Below are 22,128 nucleotides of genomic sequence, written 5' to 3' on the forward strand. Positions count from 1 at the left end.
TATTATCTAGCATTGTGACCCCCACTGACCGTGGACCTGGACCACATTGGGCACATGGAACCCCCATGACCACGTTTGGGGTGAATTGACCTTGATTTATAGGAGTTGTAGTTCATCTACATACAGAGAACACTCTGAACCCAACCAACAATGGATCTGGACCAAACTTGCCATGGATGATGGGACTTGCAGTACCTTCACTCACTTCCAGAGACCCCTGTGACCCCCCACGCATGGCAGATCAGGACCAAACTTGGCACACAGAATCCCTATGACACACTTTATGTCCTGGTGAGGGTTGGGGGAGGATGGACCACGGATGATGGGATCTGCAGTACCTTCACTCACTCCCAGAAACTACTGCAACACCCCCAAAACGACAGACCTGGACCAAATTTGGCACACAGATTCTCCATGTGGTACTTTACATCCTGGTGAGGTTTGGGGGAGGATGGACCACGGGTGATGGGATCTGCAATACCTTCACTCACTCCCAGAAACTACTGCAACACCCCCAAAATAACAGATCTGGACCAAATTTGGCACACATACTCTCCATGAGGTACTTTACATCCTGGTGAGGTTTGGGGGAGGATGGACCACGGATGATGGGATCTGCAGTACCTTCACTCACTCCCAGAAACTACTGCAACACCCCCAAAATGACAGACCTGGACCAAATTTGGCACACAGACTCTCCATGAGGTACTTTACATCCTGGTGAGGTTTGAGGGAGGATGGACCACGGGTGATGGGATCTGCAATACCTTCACTCACTCCCAGAAACTACTGCAACACCCCCAAAATGACAGACCTGGACCAAATTTGGCACACAGACTCTCCATGAGGTACTTTACATCCTGGTGAGGTTTGGGGGAGGATGGACCACGGATGATGGGATCTGCAGTACCTTCACTCACTCCCAGAAACTACTGCAACACCCCCAAAATGACAGACCTGGACCAAATTTGGCACACAGACTCTCCATGAGGTACTTTACATCCTGGTAAGGTTTGGGGGAGGATGGACCACGGATGATGGGATCTGCAATACCTTCACTCACTCCCAGAAACTACTGCAACACCCCGAAAATAACAGACCTGGACCAAATTTGGCACACAGACTCTCCATGAGGTACTTTACATCCTGGTGAGGTTTTGGGGAGGATGGACCACGGATGATGGGATCTGCAATACCTTCACTCACTCCCAGAAACTACTGCAACACCCCCAAAATGACAGATCTGGACCAAATTTGGCACACAGACTCTCCATGAGGTACTTTACAACCTGGTGAGGTTGGGGGAGGATGGACCACGGATGATGGGATCTACAGTACCTTCACTCACATACACATTTTCACTTTTATTATGTGGATAGATATTATATAAAATACTAGCTGTGCCCGGCCACGCGTTGCTGTGGCGAAGTATGGTGGTATGGGAAATAAAATATTGAGGAATTGGTGGTAGTTAAGGTAAAGGGTCCTGGGCTGAGTGGGTTGCTAGGAGACCAAGTGAGCGGAGCTTAGCCTTCTAACTGGCAGCAATTGGATAAAAACAATTATTCCTCTCCCTCTAATTAGGACTTTATTTTTCTTTTCTTTTTGTTGTATCAACCTAGAGGCATGGATGAGGGGTTGTGCTGTCAATTTTCGAGGTTGTGGGGTGTTTACTTTTGTTGTTTTGTCCGCTGCCGTGATGCCATCACTCTTTTATATATATAGATTAAGTCTATTAATCTATTTATCTATATCTATCCTAAAGCCCTGAGAAGCAGGCCCACACCCAACCCTTCCATGCCTGACACGTGTCCCTCTTTCGACGCTTCCCAGTAGGCCTCTGAGGAGGAAATGACGTTTCTTTCCCCTTTCGCGAGGCACGCCGGGAAACGTAGTCCGGGGGGCGTGGCTTCGGAGGCGCGTGGCGGGCTCGACGGAAGCGGTGAGGGGAGGCCAGGCGGCCCGGGCTGGTTTCCATGGCAACCGTAGGCCTTGCTGGAGGGCCTTGAGTGGGGGTCTTGAGGAGGGGGGTGTGCGTGTGTGGAGGTATTTGATGTCCAGCTGGGCACTGACCACACGGAAGTGACCCCCTCATCTTGGAGTCCAGCGGAGTCTCCTTCCTTCCTTCCTTCCTTCCTCCTCTGGAGGTTTTGAAGCAGAGGCTGCATGGCCATCTGTCGGGAGGGATCGGATGGTGTCTCTCTTCCTGGCAGAAAGAAGGGCGTTGGATTGCATGGCCATTTAATTCTGTTTTAATGTTTGTATATCTTTAGGTTTTGAAGTGTATTGAAAGGCCTTTTAATGGAAGCAGCCGGGGATTAATAATAACAACAACAATATAATAACAATAATATCATAATATATAATATATAATTCAAGTATATAATATACAGTAGAGCAGGGGTCCTCAAACTTTTAAAGCAGACAGCCGGTCCACAATCCTTCAGACTGTTGAGGGGCCGAATTATCATTTGGGGGGGAAAAAAACGAACAAATTCCTATGCACACTGCACATATCTTATTTGTAGTGCAAAACAGCAACAATAACAATGAAATAACAATACAATATTTAAAAATGAAAATAATTTTAACCAACATAAACCTATCAGGATTTCAATAGGAAGTGTGGGCCTGCTTCTGGCCAATGAGATAGTCAGGTTAATTAGGATTGTTGTTGTTGTTGTTGTTGTTGTTGTGTGTCTTCAAGTCATTTCAGACTTTGGGCGAGCCTAAGTCCAAAATTATTTATTTATTCATTTACTACATTTATTTACTACATTTATATCCCACCCTTCTCACCCCGAAGGGGACTCAGAGCAGCTGTATGTACATACAAAATATTATATTATTAGCATAGCACAATATTAGCATTATACTATATTGAACTACACCACTATACTGTAATATTATATGTAATATATAACATATAATTAATATTATTATATGATATTATTGTTAGTATTGTATTGTATAAAATGATAATATTATTATCAATATTATATGTATATACAATATATTATATTATTGAAACTGATATTAAAATATTATATTATAAATGAGGGTGAGGGCCAGGTAAATTACCTTGGAGGGCCGCATCCGGCCCCCGGGCCTTAGTTTGGGGACCCCTGCAGTAGAGTCTCACTTATCCAAGCTTCACTTATCCAAGGTTCTGTATTATGCAAGACAGCCTATTAGTAATCAATTGTTTTTGTAGTAAATGTTGCAATGTTTTGGTGCTAAATTCGTAAATACAGTAATTACTACAAAACATTACTGTGTATTGAACTGTTTTTTCTGCCAATTTCTTGTAAAACATGATGTTTTGGTACTTAATTTGTAAAATCATAATGTAATTTTATGTTTAATAGGCTTTTTTCTTAATCCCTCCTTATTATCCAAGATTTTCGCTTATCCAAGGTTCTGCCGGCCCGTTTATCTTGGAAAAATGAGACTCTACTGTATAACGTAATAATAATAATATTGTCGAAGGCTTTCATGGCTGGAATCACTGGGTTGCTATTTGTTTTCTGGGCTGTATGGCTATGTTCCAGAAGCATTCTCTCCTGACGTTTCGCCCACATCTATGGCAGGCATCCTCAAAGGTTATGAGGCCAATGGCAACATTCCCACTTGCCTCCAACAGACAAGAGTTCTTGCTCCCACCCTGAACATTATTCCACAGATATATAAACCCCACTTGCCCAGTTTCCAACAGATCTCACAACCTCTGAGGATGTCTATTTTGTATAAGACACTCCCTTCATCAGTTTTGACTGTCGCCCAGACTGTTGTCCTATATTGGACCCTTTAACACCTTGGATGATTGTTTAATATTTTAATTATGTCTATTTTAAATCATGACTTGTTTAATTTGTTTTTAAATGCATTCTTTGGTGTCTCAACTGTTGATTTTATGATATTATATGATTGTACTAGCTGTGCCCAGCCACGCGTTGCTGTGGTGTTGTCTGGTGGTGTTGGTGAGAACTTGTTGAGGCTGGATGGCCATCTGTCAGGAGTGCTTGGATTGTGTCATCCTGCATGGTAGAAGGAAGTTGATTTGCATGATCACTGCAAACCTTAGGATTGTATGATGATGTTGTTATTATTATTATTAGTATTGAGAGGCTGGGTGGCCATCTGTTGGGAGTGCTTGGATTGTGTCCTGCATGGCAGAATTGGGTTGGACTGTATGGCCTTTAGGGGTGTCTCCTACCTGTCTGATGCTATGATTTGATGTGTATTATTATTGTGCAGATATTGGATGGGCATCTGTCAGGAGTGGTTGGATTGTGTCCTCCTGCATGATATAAGGAAGTTGAACTGGATGACCCTTAGGGGTATCTGCTAACCTTAGGATTGTATTATTATTATTATTATTATTATTATTATTATTATTATTATTATTATTATTGAGAAGCTGGGTGAGCTGAGTAGGTTGCTAGGAGACCAAGTGGGCGGAGCTTAGCCTTCTAACTGGCAGCAATTGGATAAAAACAATTATTACCCTCCCTCTAATTAGGACTTTTTTCTTTTCTTTTTGTTGTATCAACCTAGAGGCGTGGATGATGGGTTGTGTTGTCAAATTTCGAGGTTGGGGGGCCTGTAGTTTTGTTGTTTTGTGGGTTGCCGTGATGCCATCACTCTTTTATATATATAGATTGGGCTTGCCCCCGTGTGAGCCGCTCTGAGTCCCCGTTGGGGAGATGGAGGCGGCATACAAAAATAAAATTATTAGTATTATTATTGACTTGAGGGTTGGATTAGGATTGTGGAGGCCAAATCTTGAATCACTGGTCGGCTATGGAAGCCCATGGGGTGACCATGGGCAGGTCACGTTTTTCCAGATGCAGGCCAAATGTCAGGAGTAAATGCTGCCAGAACACATTGGAAAACACTGAACAATATCCCAGTGTTGTCGTTCCCACATCTCTCTCCTCCTTCCTTCCAGGTGGGCAGAGTGCAGCCAAAAGGATGGCCAGGGAGCGGAGGCGCAGGGCTGCGGACGCAGGGCCCCGGGCGCAGGAAAAGGGCCTGCTTCGGTCCTTTGCGATGAAAAGGACGGAGCGACCAGGAGCCACCGCTGCATCATCATCATCCTGGGACCTGGGCCGCATCTGTGGGGTGCTGGCGCTGGCCTCGGGGGCCCTGGGCTGTGCCGCCTTCGCCTACGGCCTCTACGCCCGGTGGTGGCTGGCCGCCCGGACGGTGACCCTGCACCCGGCCCCCCGCCTCTTGGGGCCCAACGCCAGCGGCCCCGGCCTCTCGCCGGACCTCTTCTGGGGCTCCTACCGGCCCCAGGTTTACTTTGGCATGAAGACCCGCAGCCCCCGGTCCCTGGTCACAGGTGAGGGAGAGGTTTTGTCATGAATACTTTTTAAACTTTAAAAACCTTTATTCAGTTCGGTTCGGGACCCACCTACCTTTGTGACCGTGTTTTCCCCTTTGAATCTGCACAATCTCTTCGTTCATCGGGGAGGCCCTTCTCTCGCTCCCGCCTCCCTCGCAGGTTTGGTTGGCAGGGACGAGGGAGCGGGCCTTCTCGGTTGTGGCCCCCCGGATCTGGAACTCCCTTCCTAGGGAGATCAGGCAGGCTCCCATCCTTGCATCTTTTAAAAAGCAGTTAAAAACTTGGTTTTTTGCTGCGCATTTGAATAATTCAGTCCCCATGTCCTACAGTTCATCTGTTCAGTAGTTTTCCAGGATGGCATCTCTATCTAGCCTCTATAAACCCCAACCATACATCTTTCATACCATTTCATTCAAATCATACATCATATATTTATGACAGTTTGTTTTGGTTCTCCCTGGAAAGTAAAGGAAGCGCTGTTCAATAGTCCAGGGCTATGCAACATCTGTCTCAAAGATTTGGGTGATGTCCATGTGTGGTGGGAATGTTCAAAGGTATCAGATAGCCTTTTGGGGGAAAAAACTATTCAAAATATTACTTCAAGTGAGTATAGGTTTGATGCTAATGGGACTGTTAGGCAACAACAAGATTAACGTAAAAGAACAAGAATAAAATGATGATTTTTAGCAGAACAGGAAGTGGAAGGATGAAAAAACGGACTATGGAAAACTGGGATAATTATCTTTAAGATCAAGTTCGAGCTGACATTATAGCATGTTTAATTCACAGGAAATACAGGATACACAGGAAAACAAAATAAATTAAATTAAATAGTTAGTTTATGTGGAATGGACAAAAAAGTGAAGAAGCCAATGTATTGTATACTAACTAAGCACATTGTGCTCATGGTTAAAGATGTAGAGGAAATATGTGGTTTGGGTGATGTGGTTGGGAGGATTGTAACAATTAAAAATTAATCAAAAATGTTACTGGAAGGAATGACTTGGGTGACGGACTAAAGGGCATGGTAATCAAATTTGCAGATGGCACCATATTGGGAGGGGTTCCTAGTACCCCAGAGGACAGGCTCAGGATCCAAAGGACCTTAATATATTAGAATAAGGCTTTGTCTAGAATAAGCAGTTCAAGATGGGAGTGATCCATCTGGAAAGTGTCCAGAGAAGTCCACTGAAATTGTTAAAAGTCTGCAAACCAAAGGTCCTTCTGAGTGGTGTTTTAGGAAGGTGGGTATGTTTAGCTTGGGGAAAAGAAGGCTGAAAGAGGACATGAGAGCCTTTTTTTAAACATCGGAAAGGGTTTCATATTGAGGCAAAGCTTGTTTTTTGGGTTGCTTTGGAGAGTGGGACACAACAGAGCCATAGATTCAAATTCCAGGAAAATAGATTCCATTAGGAAGAACCTCCTGACAGTAAGAGCTGTTAGGCAGTGGAATATTCTTCTTTCTGGAATTCCTATGATGTCTCTTTCTTTGGAGATGGCCATCTGTTAAGAAGGCTTGGATAGTGTCTTCCTGCAAGGCAGAATAGGGCTTGGGTTGTCCTTGGGAGTCTCTCTTCCGGCTGCTTTACTGTCCATCTTCTCCCAGCTGCCCCATAGCTTGGCTGGTGGAACAGGCTGCAGGAGGGCTGACCACTTATCTGGGGCCACTCTCTGAATCCCAGCCTCCCTCTGCCCCTTTCTGCAGGCCTGATGTGGATGCACCAGCTGGAGGGGGACATCCGGCTGCGGCACACCTGCGAGCAAAGCGATGGCCTGCCCCGCTACGGCTGGCTTCTCCACGACGGCGTCCATTTCGGGGTGCAGGAGCTCCGCGACGTGGGTCTCAGCCTACAGACGGAGTTTGTGAAGCGCCCTGGGGGCCGGCATGGAGGGGACTGGAGCTGGAGGGTCACAGCTCGGCCGGAGGTGAGGGCAGAAGGGGAGAAGAGGCAGCTAGGCTTTGGTCCCACTACCAGGCTGATCACCAACACTTCTCCATGTTGTTCAAGGAGGCTGCCATGTTAATAGGTTTTGGTAGCAAATGCAGTTCCTTTTCCCCAGCTAGCCTAAAAGCAGTCCCCACTTAATTAGTTTATGTCTGTCTGTTTTAATTATTCCATGTTTTTACTTCCTCGTGGGGGGGATTCAAATCCTGTGTGGAAACAGGAAGCGGTCCTAGTTGGGATGTCCACTCTCCATCTCGCCCAAAGGGTCTCTTCCTGTCTTCAGTCTTAGGATCTCATTCACAGAGGTTCTCAAAAAAACATGAGCCAGCGGGAGAGGATAGGGGGCTGCGCAGGCAAGCCCGAAAGGCAAAGAGCTCCAGTCATTTCTACACTAAAGACTTATTTGATGTGTGCTGACATCCTATGGGATCCGGGTTTTTTAGTTTCATGAGGTTTGTGTCCTAGGATCCCCTTGGCTGAAGCCACTGTGGTGTGTGAAGATCCCTTTGTGTCCTGTCCTGTGGAACAAACCCCACCTGTGGCTCTCTTCGTGACCGCATCTCCCCCTATGAACCTGCAGTCTCTTCGTTCATCGGGGGAGGCCCTCCTCTCGCTCCCACCACCTTCTCAATCGAGAGGGCCTTCCCCACGTGCCCCCCCCCCGGCTCTGGAACTCTCTCCCCAGGGAGATTAGGCAGGCCCCTACCCTTACTTTTCAGAAGAGCCTGAAAACTTGGCTTTTCCAACAGTCCATTGGCGAATGATTTTTGCCTTCATGGTTGGGATTGCCCTGTTGCCTACAATATCTATATTGCACTTTATTCCATTCCTTTTGTTGGACATCGTTCCTTTGTTTACGCCTTCCCAAGCACCTTATCTGGATAATAGTTCCGGGTATCTATCTCTCCCCAGTTACATTTTACACTATATGCACTTTTTCTGGCCGTTCTTTTTTAGGAGCATACACAGGATTTTATCCAAATATGTTTTACTGTGTATGTGATCTTATATGTTTTATTGATTTGTTTTATATTATTGGGTTTTTATATTGTCTGTATATTGTTTGTTTTCACCTGGGCCTGGCCCCATGTAAGCCTCCCCGAGTCCCTTCGGGGAGATGGGGCAGGGTATAAAAATAAAGTTATTATTTATTATTATTAGAGGTCAGGGCCCCAGGCGCCCTTTGTCTCCCTGCTGTTCTACGTGGCGACTGATGGTCAAGGGGCGCTGCAGCCACAAGTGAAGGAGAAGAGCCGGATGGCCTCCCTGACTGGTGTGACGGAGGAGCTGGGGCACTTCACCATCACCTTCCAGCCGCCCACCTCTGAGACGGGCACGCCTCTCTATGCCAGGTACTCTGCCTGTGCTGCCAAGGTGCTATGTCTGGGCAGAAGTCAGGGGAGGGGCAGTCTGGGGAGAGGAGGGAGGGTGCTGATTACCCCACCCTGACTGCTTCTCATTCTCTCCTCTCCTGCAGTTATAATTACCTGGATGCAAAGGCAGAAGGGCTGCACCGCCTGAGTGAAGTGGTGAAGGCCAGCCTGGCCCCCCGCTTCTCCTTCGCCCCCCCAGGGGCACCCAAGCGCCGATACTTCGGGGTGGACACCTATCGGATTGCGCCGGGAGGAGTGCAGCCGCGCAGCCAGCTCCTCATCCACCAAGTGACTGTCTCTCTTCCGTGCCGCCTGGAGGTGGTCTTTGAATCCGGAAGCTTCTCTGAACGGACCGAACGTCTTGCGGGAGAAGCGCTGACTGGGGCTTTGGATCGACACGCGGCTGCCTTTGAGCGGCGCTTTGAGGAGACCTTTGGACTGGCCGCCAAGGGCTATTCCCCGCAGGAGCAGCGCTTCGCCAGGGCCGCCCTCAGCAACATGCTGGGAGGGATGGGCTACTTCTTTGGGCGCTCCCTGGTGCAGTCCCCGCACGCAGAGCAGCCCCAACTGTATCCAGAGGGCCCCCTCTTCACGGCCGTGCCCTCCCGCTCCTTCTTCCCCCGCGGATTCCTCTGGGATGAAGGCTTCCACCAGCTGCTTGTCGCCCGCTGGGACCCGGCCCTCAGCCGGGAGGTGCTGGCTCACTGGCTCGACCTTATGAATGCAGAGGGCTGGATCCCGCGGGAGCAGATCCTGGGCGATGAGGCCCGCACCAAAGTACCCTCCGAATTCCTCGTGCAGCACAGCAGCGCCGGAAACCCCCCCACGCTCTTCCTGACGTTGCGGCAACTGCTGGCCCAGGGCCAGGCAGATGGCAACTTCCTGCGGAGCATCTTCCCGCGCCTCCAGAGCTGGTACGATTGGTACAACCAGACGCAGACCGGTCCGTTGCCCTACACCTTCCGCTGGCGTGGCCGGGATCAGGACACCCGCCTGTTCCTCAACCCTAAGACCCTGACTTCTGGCTTGGATGATTATCCTCGGGCCTCCCACCCTTCGCCGGACGAGCGCCACCTGGACTTGCGTTGCTGGATGGCTGTTGTCTCTGCCGTCATGGCGGACGTGGCCGCCAGGATTGAAGCGCCAGCAGAGGAGTACCGGCGCATGGCTGAGACACTCGCTGACAACCAGCTGCTGGATCAGCACCACTGGGCCGAGGCTCTGGGCACCTTTGCTGACTATGGCAACCACACCTCTGCCGTGGCCCTGGAGCGCGAGAGGCTCCGCCCCCCTCCACCTGGCCAGCCCCTGCCTTCTCCGCGGCTGCTGCGCATCGTCCGCAAACCGCCCGCGTTGCAGTTCGTGGGGGGCGCCCTCGGCTATGTGAGTCTGTTTCCGCTTCTGCTGGAGCTGCTGCACCCCAATTCGCCCCGCTTGGGCAATCTGCTGGCGGACATGCGCAGTGAGAAAAAGCTGTGGACGCCCTTTGGCCTGCGCTCCCTCTCGCGCAGCAGCCCTTTCTACCTCAAGCACAACACGGAGCATGACCCACCCTACTGGAGGGGGCCCATCTGGCTCAACATCAACTACCTGGCGGTGCGGGCGCTGCACCACTATGGCCAGCTAGAGGGGCCCTACCGGGAACAGGCATCTGCCCTCTACCGCCAGCTGCGCGCCAACCTCATTGGCAACGTCTTCCGGCAATACCAGGAGAGCGGATACATCTGGGAGCAGTACAACGACAGCACCGGCCGGGGTCAAGGCTGCTACCCCTTCACCGGCTGGTCAGCCCTGGTGGTGCTCATGATGGCCGAAGAGTATTGAGGGCTGGCGGAGACAGGAGAGAACCGCACGGGTGCCCTCCCAGCCATCCTGTGCCAAGCACCAGGGTTGCCCTGCCTGCTTTTGGTGGGCCCTGCGCTCATCTCCCTCAGGTTTCCAGGCAGGAGCAACCTGGACTCCGGCTCCCGGCAAACTGCAATGCCAGAAGCCTTTATCTTTTTCATTTTTAAAGTGAAATAAAGCTGTGATGCGGGAAAGTACAGAGCCCTCTCATCTTTTAGACTGCAGTGTGAGTTGGTAATGGTGGGCATCCCCATGTCAATAAGGAAACAGGAGCGGTGAGCTGAGGGTGGTCAAGTGCGGGGCTCCTTAATCTGTGGGTCCCAGCCTCAAATGGAGTTCCCTGAGCTCAATATTGGGGTCACAAAATATTTGGAGCCAGTTAAAGGTTTCTAAATACCAGCCATTTACACAAATTTTTAGCAACCATATGCCGTGGTTATAGCGGACTCTGCGGAAAATGCTTCAGTTACACTCCAGAAAAAGGAAAATCAGACTCTACTCAATGTTAGGGTCCCCAAAAAATTGGCAACAATAAAAGGTTTCTTAACTCCATATTATGAACATTTAGAGGAATCTGTTGTGCAGCCTTTAGAGTGGACTCTTTAGAAAGCACTTCAGCTTTACTCCAGAAAAAGGGAAACCAGCCTGTTTAGCAAACCTTGCAAATGCTGATTTAATATCAGCAAATGTAAAATATACATGTTTTATATATACAGTAGAGTCTCACTTATCCAAGCTAAACGGGCCCGCAGAAGTTTGGATAAGCGAATAGCTTGGATAATAAGGAGGGATTAAGGAAAAGCCTATTAAACATCAAATTAGGTTATGGTTTTATAAATTAAGCACCAAAACATCATGTTATACAACAAATTTGACAAAAAAAGTAGTTCAATATGCAGTAATGTTATGTTGTAATTACTATATTTACAAATTTAGCACCAAAATATCATGATACATTGAAAACATTGACTACAAAAATGGCTTGGATTATCCAGAAGCTTGGATAAGCGAGGCTTGGATAAGTGAGACTCTACTGTACATGGGATCATGTTAAAAATTTCTCAGGTGGAGAGTGGTCTCAAGTTTAAGCAGCCCTGGTCTAAGTTGTCACCAGGCAGCTTCCAATAGAGGAATGTTTGGATTTCTAGACCAGGCTTTGACCACAGGCCTTGGAAAGCCATGGGTCCCATGTCCCTGGTGCAATGCAACATGGCTTCTACACCAGAGGACACAGGACATCCCAGACCAGCCAAGGATGCCGGGAGGAGCAGTCTCAACAGGACACGTTGTTCCAGCAGCAGCTTTGCCCATATTCCTTAGGAGGCTGCGGTGGCAACTCTCTTCCCACTCTTCTGCCAAGACAGAGAGAACTAGAAGCATTTTAGGCCTGCTGGGTCTTTGCCTGTGAGCTGAAGGGCAACTATGGCTGGCTGGGAGAGCTTCACCCAGTTGGTTACCCACCTGGACTGCTAGAACTGCTAGTGACATGGGCACATGTGTGAATTGCATAGATCAGGAGAGTAGGCTGTGTCTTCCTGCATGACGGGGTTGGATTGGATGGCCCTTGGGGTCCCTCTCAACTCTAGAATGTTAGGTCTGTTTTCAATGGGCCACAGTATACTCTCCTGTAGCTCTCTGGGCAACAGGCCACTGACTGTTGTTGTCACGGAAAAGAGGGAAGCAGTTCAGCCCATGAGGGGAAGGGGTGAGAAGGTGCAGGCACACTGTTCCTTCCTGTTTTGAGGGGAGCCAGTTCTTCGTTGCTTAACAACTGAGTTCTATGTGGACAGGATTGCTGTCCCCAAAAACACAGGAGGGATAAGTGTGCTACATTTCTCTGGCTTAGCGTCCAGATCCTGGCAGCAAGTTCCAATCTTCCCAGGCATTAGCCAGCACTGCAGAACCAGAACTTCTCCCAAGGAAGGTTGAATTTTCTGTTCTCACCGCTCCCCCTTAATAGTCCCAATTCTTCTCCCTCCCGCAAGTTTGCAAGTCCAACAACAAACTGGAAAGTGGCAGAGTCCTGCAAAGGAGGTGGAAAACAGGTTGAAGACCTCTCAGGAATTGGCTTCCACAGTGGATGCCTGCATTGGCCTCAGGGGGATGGTCCTTGCCCCCCCCCCCCCAATTCCCGTGATTCTAAGCTCTTGTACCCACCCTCCAACCTCCATATATCTCTCTCAATGAAGGCCATTCTTTGCACTAACTGCATCATACACAATTTCTTAACTGAGCTGACACTACATTGGCTGCAGTTTGAGGGGTAAGACCCCCCCCCCCTGAAAGTGGGGAAACCACATTAAAAAGACACCCATTACTTTTTACATGAAAGAGCAGTTCTCTAGAACTCCCCCATGTTCTCCAGCATGATTACGCTGAAAGTTGACGATATATTCACACTAGAGGACTTACAAATGCGTAGAATAGTGTTCTTTTGTCTGTCAAAATGACTCTTTGGTCAACCAGCAAAAAATTTTTAAAAAGATTTTAGTTCTGCATGGGATGCAGCAATGGCAATTCATTCAAGGCTGACACAAACATGACTCCCACAACATAGAAGGGAGTGGGAGAAAGGGTGCTAGGTCTGCAGGATCTTTCCACCGAACTTAGAACATTTAAGAGCTGCAAACCAGACCATAATACAGAATTAAAAGAGCCCAAAGAAAGGGGGAGAAGTCAAGTCGAGTTAAAGCTCCAGGCCACCCCGGGTTTAGAGGTGAGAAGGGCAATTTTAAAGCCATGTTCACATCCTTTCAGCGCACACCTTGTCTTCCTAACAAGTCGAGCATGGCACCCACCTGCTTTGCACATCATTTAACACCAGCTGGAACCCTCCCCACCATCCAATTGAAAAGCCAATGGGCCAAGTCTTTCCACATCTCTTTAATAGTAAGCACACCCCGCCGCCCCATTCCGCAGGGCTGTAGAGCCCACCACCACCACATACACTCCAAAGGCTCCCAGGCACTGGCAGGGCATGGGCCACCCAAGCTGCCTCAAGCAGCCCGAAAGGGGAAGGCCAGCTCCCCACTCCCAGCCCAGCCCATTGGTGGTGGGATCTGGGAGGGAGTGGGGGAGGAGGCCGGCCTCCACAGCAGGGACCCCTCCTTAGTCATGCAGCCAGCCAAGCCCAAGCCCAGTGCGGATGCTCAGGGGAAGGGTCTGCCCGCCCCACGGGAGGTAGAGCGACAGCTCGCACCAAATGCTATGGAGCACAGCAGGAGACACACACGCACACACACGTATGCACATGTACACACACAGCTGCTACAGAAGTCATACGCCCCCCGCCCCAGCCCCAAGTCAGCACCCAAATGTCTGTGGGGGAGGAAGAGGAAGCAGACCTTTGGTCACAGAGCTGGGAGGACAGAGCACGACCGACACATTGTCTAAGCAGGGCAGGGCACGAGGGGGGAGCGTGAGAGCCGGCGGCAGCAGCAGCGGAGGGCAGTGTTGGTGCTAAGGCGGGAGTTCTCCACAGTGAACCGCAGCGGGGACAGGCCCTTGCTGGCCATGATGCTGGGCCGCCTGGCGCAGTTTTCTGAGGTGGGGGCCAAGTGGGACCGGTCCCCTCAAACAGGCAGCGTTGGTGAGGGGGAGCTGGCGGGGCGGGACAGCTCCTCGGGGTCTCCCTCTGCCAGCCCCCCGCACAGGCTCCGGGCCTCGGTGCCGGAGGGAGAGCAAGGGCCCCCCTTCTCGAGCAGGCGGGCGGCTTCCTCCTCCTCCTCGTCTTCCTCCTCCTCGTCCTCCTGGCCACGCCCCACCTCAATCCCAGAGTCCCCTGTCAGGCGCCGGTGCCGGGAGTGCTCCCCTTCCTCCAGGGGCTCCGAACCCTCCTCGCTGTCAGAGGGTCGCCTTTGTGGGTCGCCGTCAAAGAGCTCCACGTTAGAGGAGAAGAGGGCGTGCCTGGGGGACGGGGCCGCAGAGGGGCCTCCCTCCGACCGTTCGGCCTGCTCCCAGCTGCCCACCGCGTTGCCACTGCTGCAGGCCCCAGCTCCATCCATCTCGGCCTCGCTGGGGGTGCTGGCCTCTGTGGCCGAGAGCGAGGTGCTGCTGGGGGAGGTCAGGCAGCTGGACTCGCAGGAGCAGCTGGTGTAGTTCTCTGAGCTGCCCGTCAGCGTCAAGGTGCTGGAGCCCCGGCGGCTGGCGGCGCTTCCCAGGATGGCACTGTAGGGGGGCGGAGGGGTGGTCGGGCGGTGGGCCACCTCCTCATAGGCAGGCAGCTTGAAGGAAGCCAGCATCCCTGCAGAGGAGGAGGAAGAGGGAGTTGAGTGAAGAGGCAGAAGGGCCAGAGGGACCACTTGACCTGTATCTTTGACTGCCCAAGAGCTTCAGGGAGCCATGGGATTCACAGCCAGGAGATTATTATTTTATTTATTTATATCCTGTTTTTATCTCTTACTCAGGATACAAGGCGGCTCAAATCATCCAAGTATAAGACAATTTATAATCCATAGCATATAAGTATTAAAACAGAATCAAACAGAGAAGTCAATGGGAGGGGGTTATTTTTGTCCCCTTGGAAGGGAGTTCCAGGACTGAGGAGCAGTTACCAGGAACTTTGATTGCGAGGGTGGTGGGACTGAGAGTAGGGCCTCTCCTGAGGAGGATCTTAGAGCTTGGGGCAGGTTCGCACAGGGAACTATGATCTGCCAAATAGCTGGAACCTGAACCATACAGGATTTTATAGGTCACGACCAGCACTTTGAATTGTTCCTGGAAATAGACAGGCAGCCAGCAAAGTTGCTGCAACAAGAGGGTTGTGAACTGTCTTCAGCCAGCGCTGGTTAAAAATTGGCTGCAGCTCTTTGGACCAACTGAAGTTTCCAAACACTCTTCAGAAGCAGCCCCAGGCAGAGTGCAAAGCCTCTTTGGATTCTCTCTACTTGGATATGGCTTTGAATCACAGAAATACAGGGAAAGCCCCCATCCCCCAGGGCCATTCAGTTGATGGGAACCTCTCCTCTTCAACAGCCACTGTCACCACCAGCACAGCAGCAGAACTGAGCCAGTTCTAGCTCAGCCCCCTCCTGTGTAGAATCATGGGAGCGACCCCAAGGGCTATCCAACCGCTCCACTCACTGAGGTCCACCATGGACGGAGGGTAGTTGCAGGCACCGTGGTAGGCGATGAGGTTGATCTCCCGCTGCCGTTGCTGCTGCTGCAGGCGCAGTTTGGCCCGGCGGTGTCGGTAAGCACAGCAGCAGCCAAAGAGGAACAGCACCGTCCAGAGAAGCCAGAACCCTGCAAAGGAAAGAATGGAGGGGAGCAAGAGGAGGATGGTTTTCATTTAATTTCATTTCATTGCAGGTTCTTTCACTTAGAATCATAGAATTATATAGAGTTGGAGAGACGACAAAGGACATCCAGTCCAACTCCCTGATGTGTTTTTACACAATAACTGATTTGATCATCTTTTTACTTCTCAGTTCATTAAACTGGAGTATGATCATCCAAACTCTCCAATATTTTTGCCTGTGTGGTAGGTATATCCTAATCTAATGTTTGTGCTTTCAAGTCAGCTGTCAACTTATGGCAACTTCATGAGTTTAACAGGGTTTTCCTAGGCAAGGAAGACTCAGAGATGGCTTTGTTAGTGTCAGGACACCCATTGTGGTTCTCCCACAAACCCCCAAAGTCAAGGGGCAGTATTTGTTATATCATGTACCATAGAGTGCTAACATAATGGCTACTGAATGCATATCCATTACAAGATATAAACTAAATGGGAGTTAGAGTTAAAGTGCTGTTAAAGTATGAGGACAGCCAAAAAGTCTTCTCAGCACCTGGGCTGATAAACAGCTGGGAATTTAGGAAGGAGGTAGAGATGGTACTATCATTTCCCAGGGAAGACAATGTGAATAACCATGATGTAATGTTGTGATTGAAGAACCAATGACAATCGGTTTCTTCAACATCCTGATATAATTCAGAGGCAAAACCTTCCTGTTCTAAGTTGGCAATACTCACACCAGAGTTCGTAATAATAGATGCAGCAGCCCGTCTCCCCACAGCAGTGGCCCGTCTCACACACGTAGGGCTGGTTGTTCACCCCAGGGCAGTACTCACGTGCCTGCAAGGAGAAAGAAAGGTGGCTTTTACAGCAGAGGTGTGCTTTAGCTGCATTTGACTAAGTGGCCCTCAGAGGTTCCCTCTAACTGAGGTTCTATGGGGCAGAAATCCAAAGCTGACATCCCCAATAAACAGAACCACATCTGCCAGGCAGGACCACACAATCCATGCCATCCAGCCTCTGCTTAAAACCTCCACACTCTGAGGCACCACTGTGCCTTCCAAGTGGAAATGGAAGTGGTTTTGTCAGTTGGTAATCTCCCCACTTAAGGACTAACCCGAGCTGACCCTGCCTAGGGTATAATGTCAGTTGTGAAGCTTGCATGTATCATTAAATGTGGATCAGACAACAATTGTCTCAATTGGCCAAAAACTTCTTCTTTTGCAATGGATCCAGGGCTCCCTGAGCTGTAATACCTTTTATTAAAACAGGAAGAACTATATCTGCTATTCACCCCCCCCCCCAAAAAAAAACAGGCTTATCTTGGCTATTCTCATAATAAACAATGTGATATTGTGATGTTACTGTGCAGAGGCTTTTTTATGCCGTTCCAATTCCAGATCCTCGAAAATATCCTAAGAATGAAAAGGAATGAGTGTTAGTGGGCTCATGGTGCCACGATTCCACTAACACACACTCCTTTTCCTTCTTAGGGACATTTGAGAGGATTTTGGATTGAATGGCATAAAAGGATTCCTTAGAATTTAGCTATGGCGGCTAAAGTCATGTCAAACTGTATTAATTCCACAGTGCAGATGCATTCCTTGTCAAACTATAACCCACAGGATTCCTAAGGGCCTTTCCAGATAGGCCCTATATCCCAAGTTGTCTGTTCATCCCAGATTATGTGACAGCACGGACTCAGTTTAAAGCACAAAACCTGGGGTCAGGTCCTGGGATATAGGGCCTGTGTGGAAGAGCCCTTAGCATCTAGTTACAGTGGCTAAAGTAGTGTCAAACTGTATTACTTCCACAGTGCAGATGTATTCCTTGTCAAAAACTATAACCCTCAGGATTCCTTAGTATCATAGAAAAGAGACCTTGTGGGCCATCCAGTTCAACCGCCTGCCAACAAGCAGGAAAATCGCATTCAAAGCACCTCCCCATCCCACTCCCCGTGACAGATGGCCATCCAGCCTCTGTTTCAGAGCCTCCAAAGAAAGAGCCTCCACCACATTGCGGGGCAGAGGATTCCACTGCTGAACAGCTCTCACAGTGAGGAAGTTCTTCCTAATGTTCAGGTGGAATCTCCTTTCCTGTAGTTTGAAGCCATTGTTCCATTGCGTTCTAGCCTACAGGGCAGCAGAAAATAATAACAACAACTACTACTACTACTACTACTACTTCTTTATATTTGTATGCTGCCTCCATCTCCCCATTGGGGACTCGGAGTGGCTCACATGGGGCCAAGCCCAGCACATTATATAACATCGTAAAATGAACAGTTAAGACATATATCAACGTTAAAACAAATTAAACAAGTCATAATTTAAATACAGTAGAGTCTCACTTATCCAACGTAAATGGGCCCGCAGAACGTTGGATAAGCGAATATGTTGGATAATAAGGAGAGATTAAGGAAAAGCCTATTAAACATCAAATTAGGTTATGATTTTACAAATTAAACACCAAAACATCATATTAGACAACAAATTTGACAGAAAAAGTAGTTCAATACGCAGTAATGCTATGTAGTAATTACTGTATTTACGAATTTAGCACCAAAATATCATGAAGTATTGAAAACATTGACTACAAAAATGTGTTGGATAATCCAGAACGTTGGATAAGCGAGTGTTGGATAAGTGAGACTCTACTGTAAAACACAATTAAAACAAAAATATTAAAACAATCATTCAGGCATTAAAAGTCTAATATAGCCCAACAATACAGGCGACAGTCAAACTGAAGAGAGAATGTCTATGTCAAAGTAGAACATATATCCAATAGACAAGACAAGTAGGGAGATAAATCTGGAATGGAAAACAAACTATAAAATGACAGGGAGATTTTCAATATAGATATGGGACCAGGTTATAATGGGCTTGTCTAGTCAAAAGCACAACAAAACAGCCATGTTTTTAACAGTTTCCAGAAGGTAGAGAAGGTCAGACCTAACCTAATCTCCCTGGAGAGGGAATTCCAGAGTCGGGGAGTGACCGCTGAGAAGGCTCTCTCTCGCGTCCCCACCAACTGCATTTGTGAAGGGGGAGCAAGTGAGAGAAGAGCCTCCCCAGAAGATCTTAGGGATCGCACAGGTTTGTAGGGAAAGATGTGGTCAAGAAGAAAGGCCGGCCCCGAACTGTTTAGGGCTTTATAGGTAAGCACCTAAACCTTGAATTGGGACCGGAAACTTAAGCCAGTGGGGCTGTTTAAACAGAGGAATTGACCTCTCCCTGTAACTAGCTCCAGTTAACAATCTGGCTGCTGATCTTTGAACTAGTTGTAGTTTCCGAGCCGTCTTCAAAAGCAGCCCCACGAAGAGTGCGTTACAGTAATCCATTCTAGAGGTAACTAAAGCGTGGACCACCCTGGTCAAGTCATGCTTCTGGAGATACGGTCGCAGCAGCGCAAAGCTTTAATTGTGCAAAGTCCCTCCCAGTCACCACCGACACCTGAGCATCAAGCATCAGCACTGAGTCTAGGAGGACCCCCAGACTGCAGACCTGCGCCTTCAGGGGGAATGTGACCCCGTCAAGCACAGGTTGCCACCCTATACCCCGATCAGTCGAACGACTGACCAAGAGGACCTCTGTCTTGTCAGGATTAAGTTTCAGCCTGTTAGCTCTCATCCAGTCCATCACAGCGGCCAGACACTGGTCCAGGAACTGAAAACAAGCTCCTTCCTTCCTCCCTATGACTTCCCCTCACATATTTTATACATGGCTATCAGGTCTCCTCTCAGCCTTCTCTTCTGCACGCTAAACATACCCAGACCACTTACTACAATGTGGTCTGAACCCTGCCACATGCACAATGGAGGACCCTTTCGCATCGAAACCAGAGGCACTCTCCAAGTGGCCAGATTCTGGTCAAAGGACATTTAGTATAATGCCAAGTCTTTAACTTTGTTTGTGTTTCTAAATACATTGTAACTGTACCCTCTGTTTCGCTTCTGATATGATAAATAAATAAATATCCCAGCTCTTTAAGTCATTCCTCATAGGGCTTGTTCTCCAGACTGTTGATCATTTGAGTTGCCCTTCTCTGGACACATTCTAGCTTAGAGTCAACATCTAAATTCAACTGCAGTGCCCAGAATTGGATACAGTGTGATTCCATGTGTAGTCTGACCAAGGCAGAATAGAGGGATAGCATGACTTCCGTGGATCTAGACACTAGACTCTTATTGATGCAGGCCAAAATCCCATTGGCTTTTTTTAGCTGCCACATAACATTGTTGGCTCATGTTTACCTTCTTGTCCTTGGGGACTCTTTCACACATACTGCTATCAAGCCAAGCATCCCCTATCTTTGCATTTTATTTTTTCTGCCTAAGTAGAGTATCTTTCATTTTTCCTTGTTAACATTTATTTTGTTAGTTTAGGCCAATCAGCTTTCTAACCAGTTAAGGTCATTTTGAATTCTGCTCCTGTCCTCTGGATTATTAGCTCTTCCTCCCAAATTGGTGTCACTTGCAAACTTGATCAGCATGCCCTCTAAACCTTCATCTAAGCCATTAATAGAGGTTGAACAGAACCGGGCCCAGGACAGAATCCTGCCTATGGCACTCCACTCGTCACTTCTTTCCCAGATGAAGAAGAAGAATTGATGAGCACCCTTTGGGTTCGTTCACTTAACCAATTACAGATCCACTTACTACAGTGGCTCCCAACCTGTTTTTGACCAGGGCCCACTTGACCAGGGCCCACTCTCCAACATTAGTACCAAAAGGATTACGAATCAGTTTTTGGACAACATTTTGGTTTGGTTACTTAGGGCGCTGATTCAGAAAATTTATTTATTTGTTTATTTACAACATTTCTACCCCGCCTTTCTTACCCGAGGGGACTCAAGGCGGCTTACAAAACTGGCAAAATTCAATGCTGATAATACAAATCACAGTAATAAAATAAAACATAAATATGTAAACACCTAAATTTAATCAAATAAAAACAGTATACAAAATTCAAAACATAATATTACTTAAGTCCGTTCGTCCAATAACCTTGTGCGTCACCCTTAATTCAGACCATGTCGAGCCATAAAGTTTACTCAGTAAATGCTTGCACGCATAGCCAAGTCTTTAGTTTTTGCACTGGATAGACCACATCAGCTCTAGTTTCTGATACAGAACATGTGCCATCCAGTAGACGCCATCTGCTCGCCCACAGAAAACGATATTTAAAAACATGGTTGTTCCGGAGCGTGTTTGAATGAATAGGCCCAATAGAGTTGTCATCAGAATACTTCTTTATGTTTATAAAACCGTACAGCACTTTATCACTGTTACTCATTTCCATGATATAGCACTTTATGAAACCTGTCCCTGCTGGTTCGCTTTTAATTACTCTGATTTTATCTGCTTGGATTTTAATGTATTGTCCATTATTTTATTTTGTGTATCGCTGAAATGTTTTAAGTTTTGTCAAATATATTGTGTCGTTGTTCGGGCTTGTCCCTGTTGTGAGCCGCCCCGAGTCCCTTCGGGGAGGTGGTGCGGGATATAAAAATAAAGTTTATTACTATTATTAATCTGTAGCTGATGTGGTCTGTCCAATGCAATGATCAGCTCTGCTGAAAGGAGCGTAAATAACATAAATAAATCGAGAGGAAAGAGGATTGTGGAACAGATTTTCGCTCTTGAGGCCCATTGCTGGGCCACGGCCCACAGGTTGAGAACCACTGACCCAACAGTATGCCAACTTTTCTATAAATTCCACAAATTCAATAGCTGAGCACTAACCCTTCATGAGACCAGCTCGCCAGTCAATGTAAATAAACGTAAATATGGGTCTTTACCAGACTTATTTGAGCTTGGGCCCTCCGGGTGTTTTGGACTGCAACTCCCACAATTCCTAACAGATCGGCTGTTAGGAATTGTGGGAGTTGCAGTCCAAAACACCTGGAGGAAGAGCCGAAGTTGGGCCAGGCCTGGTCTTCGGGCATTCACAAAGTGGTGTCAACCCGCATTCGTTCCGCAGTGTGGATGCCCGCTTTGGCCTACCTGCCTCTCCCGGCCCAGCAAGGCGGCGGCGGCCCACCCGGCCTGGGCCTCCCTCCGCGGGTTCCTCCTGGGCTGCGGCTCCTGCTCCATGGCGCCGCCTACATCACGCCCTCGCCGCCTTCTGCCTCCGCCTCCGCCCGGGCCTCGTCCCGCCCGTGGGCATCCCTCCGGCGGCCGCCTCAGGCCTCAACCGGGCCGCCGCGGCCGCCGCCATTGCTCCAGGCGCCGTCCCCGCCCCTTTGCGGCGAACCCGCCAATCCGAGCCTCCTCGGTGGCTCATCTAGCCAATCGGCGCCTGAGCTTTCTCCGGGCCAGGACCAATCAGAGCACGACTTCTGACTTCTCTCATAACAACGGCAGACAAAGAAAGAGCG

General features: G+C 48.6%; 3 protein-coding genes across 8 annotated transcripts in view; 1 reads left to right on the forward strand and 2 right to left on the reverse strand.

Moving 5' to 3' along the window:
* The window catches only part of LOC103281892 (drebrin-like protein A), a 215,788-nt gene that overhangs the window by 52,625 nt on the left and 141,035 nt on the right, over nt 1–22,128 (reverse strand). The gene's annotated exons all lie outside the window — the stretch shown is intronic.
* mogs (mannosyl-oligosaccharide glucosidase) lies at nt 1,837–10,711 on the forward strand. 6 transcript variants are annotated; one of them, XM_062981908.1, is made up of 5 exons: nt 1,837–1,985; nt 4,952–5,347; nt 7,033–7,276; nt 8,458–8,648; nt 8,774–10,711. In XM_062981908.1, the coding sequence occupies exons 1-5, from the start codon at nt 1,852–1,854 to the stop codon at nt 10,491–10,493; spliced, it is 2,685 nt and encodes an 894-aa protein (XP_062837978.1). In that variant the 5' UTR covers nt 1,837–1,851; the 3' UTR covers nt 10,494–10,711. The 6 variants fall into 6 exon arrangements, with proteins under 6 accessions (XP_062837978.1, XP_003229915.4, XP_008122348.2 ...); XM_003229867.4 differs by having other exon boundaries at nt 1,856–1,942; nt 7,056–7,276; XM_008124141.2 differs by having other exon boundaries at nt 1,936–1,985; nt 7,056–7,276.
* wbp1 (WW domain binding protein 1) lies at nt 13,383–22,010 on the reverse strand. The gene is made up of 4 exons (XM_003229868.4): nt 21,755–22,010; nt 16,485–16,587; nt 15,597–15,758; nt 13,383–14,757 (listed from the first exon to the last, which is right to left on the reverse strand). Exons 1-4 carry the CDS (start codon nt 21,842–21,844, stop codon nt 14,087–14,089), a joined length of 1,026 nt encoding a protein of 341 aa, XP_003229916.1. The 5' UTR covers nt 21,845–22,010; the 3' UTR covers nt 13,383–14,086.

The sequence above is a fragment of the Anolis carolinensis genome, chromosome 5 (assembly GCF_035594765.1).
Source record: "Anolis carolinensis isolate JA03-04 chromosome 5, rAnoCar3.1.pri, whole genome shotgun sequence".
Classification (NCBI taxonomy): Eukaryota; Metazoa; Chordata; class Lepidosauria; order Squamata; family Dactyloidae; genus Anolis; species Anolis carolinensis.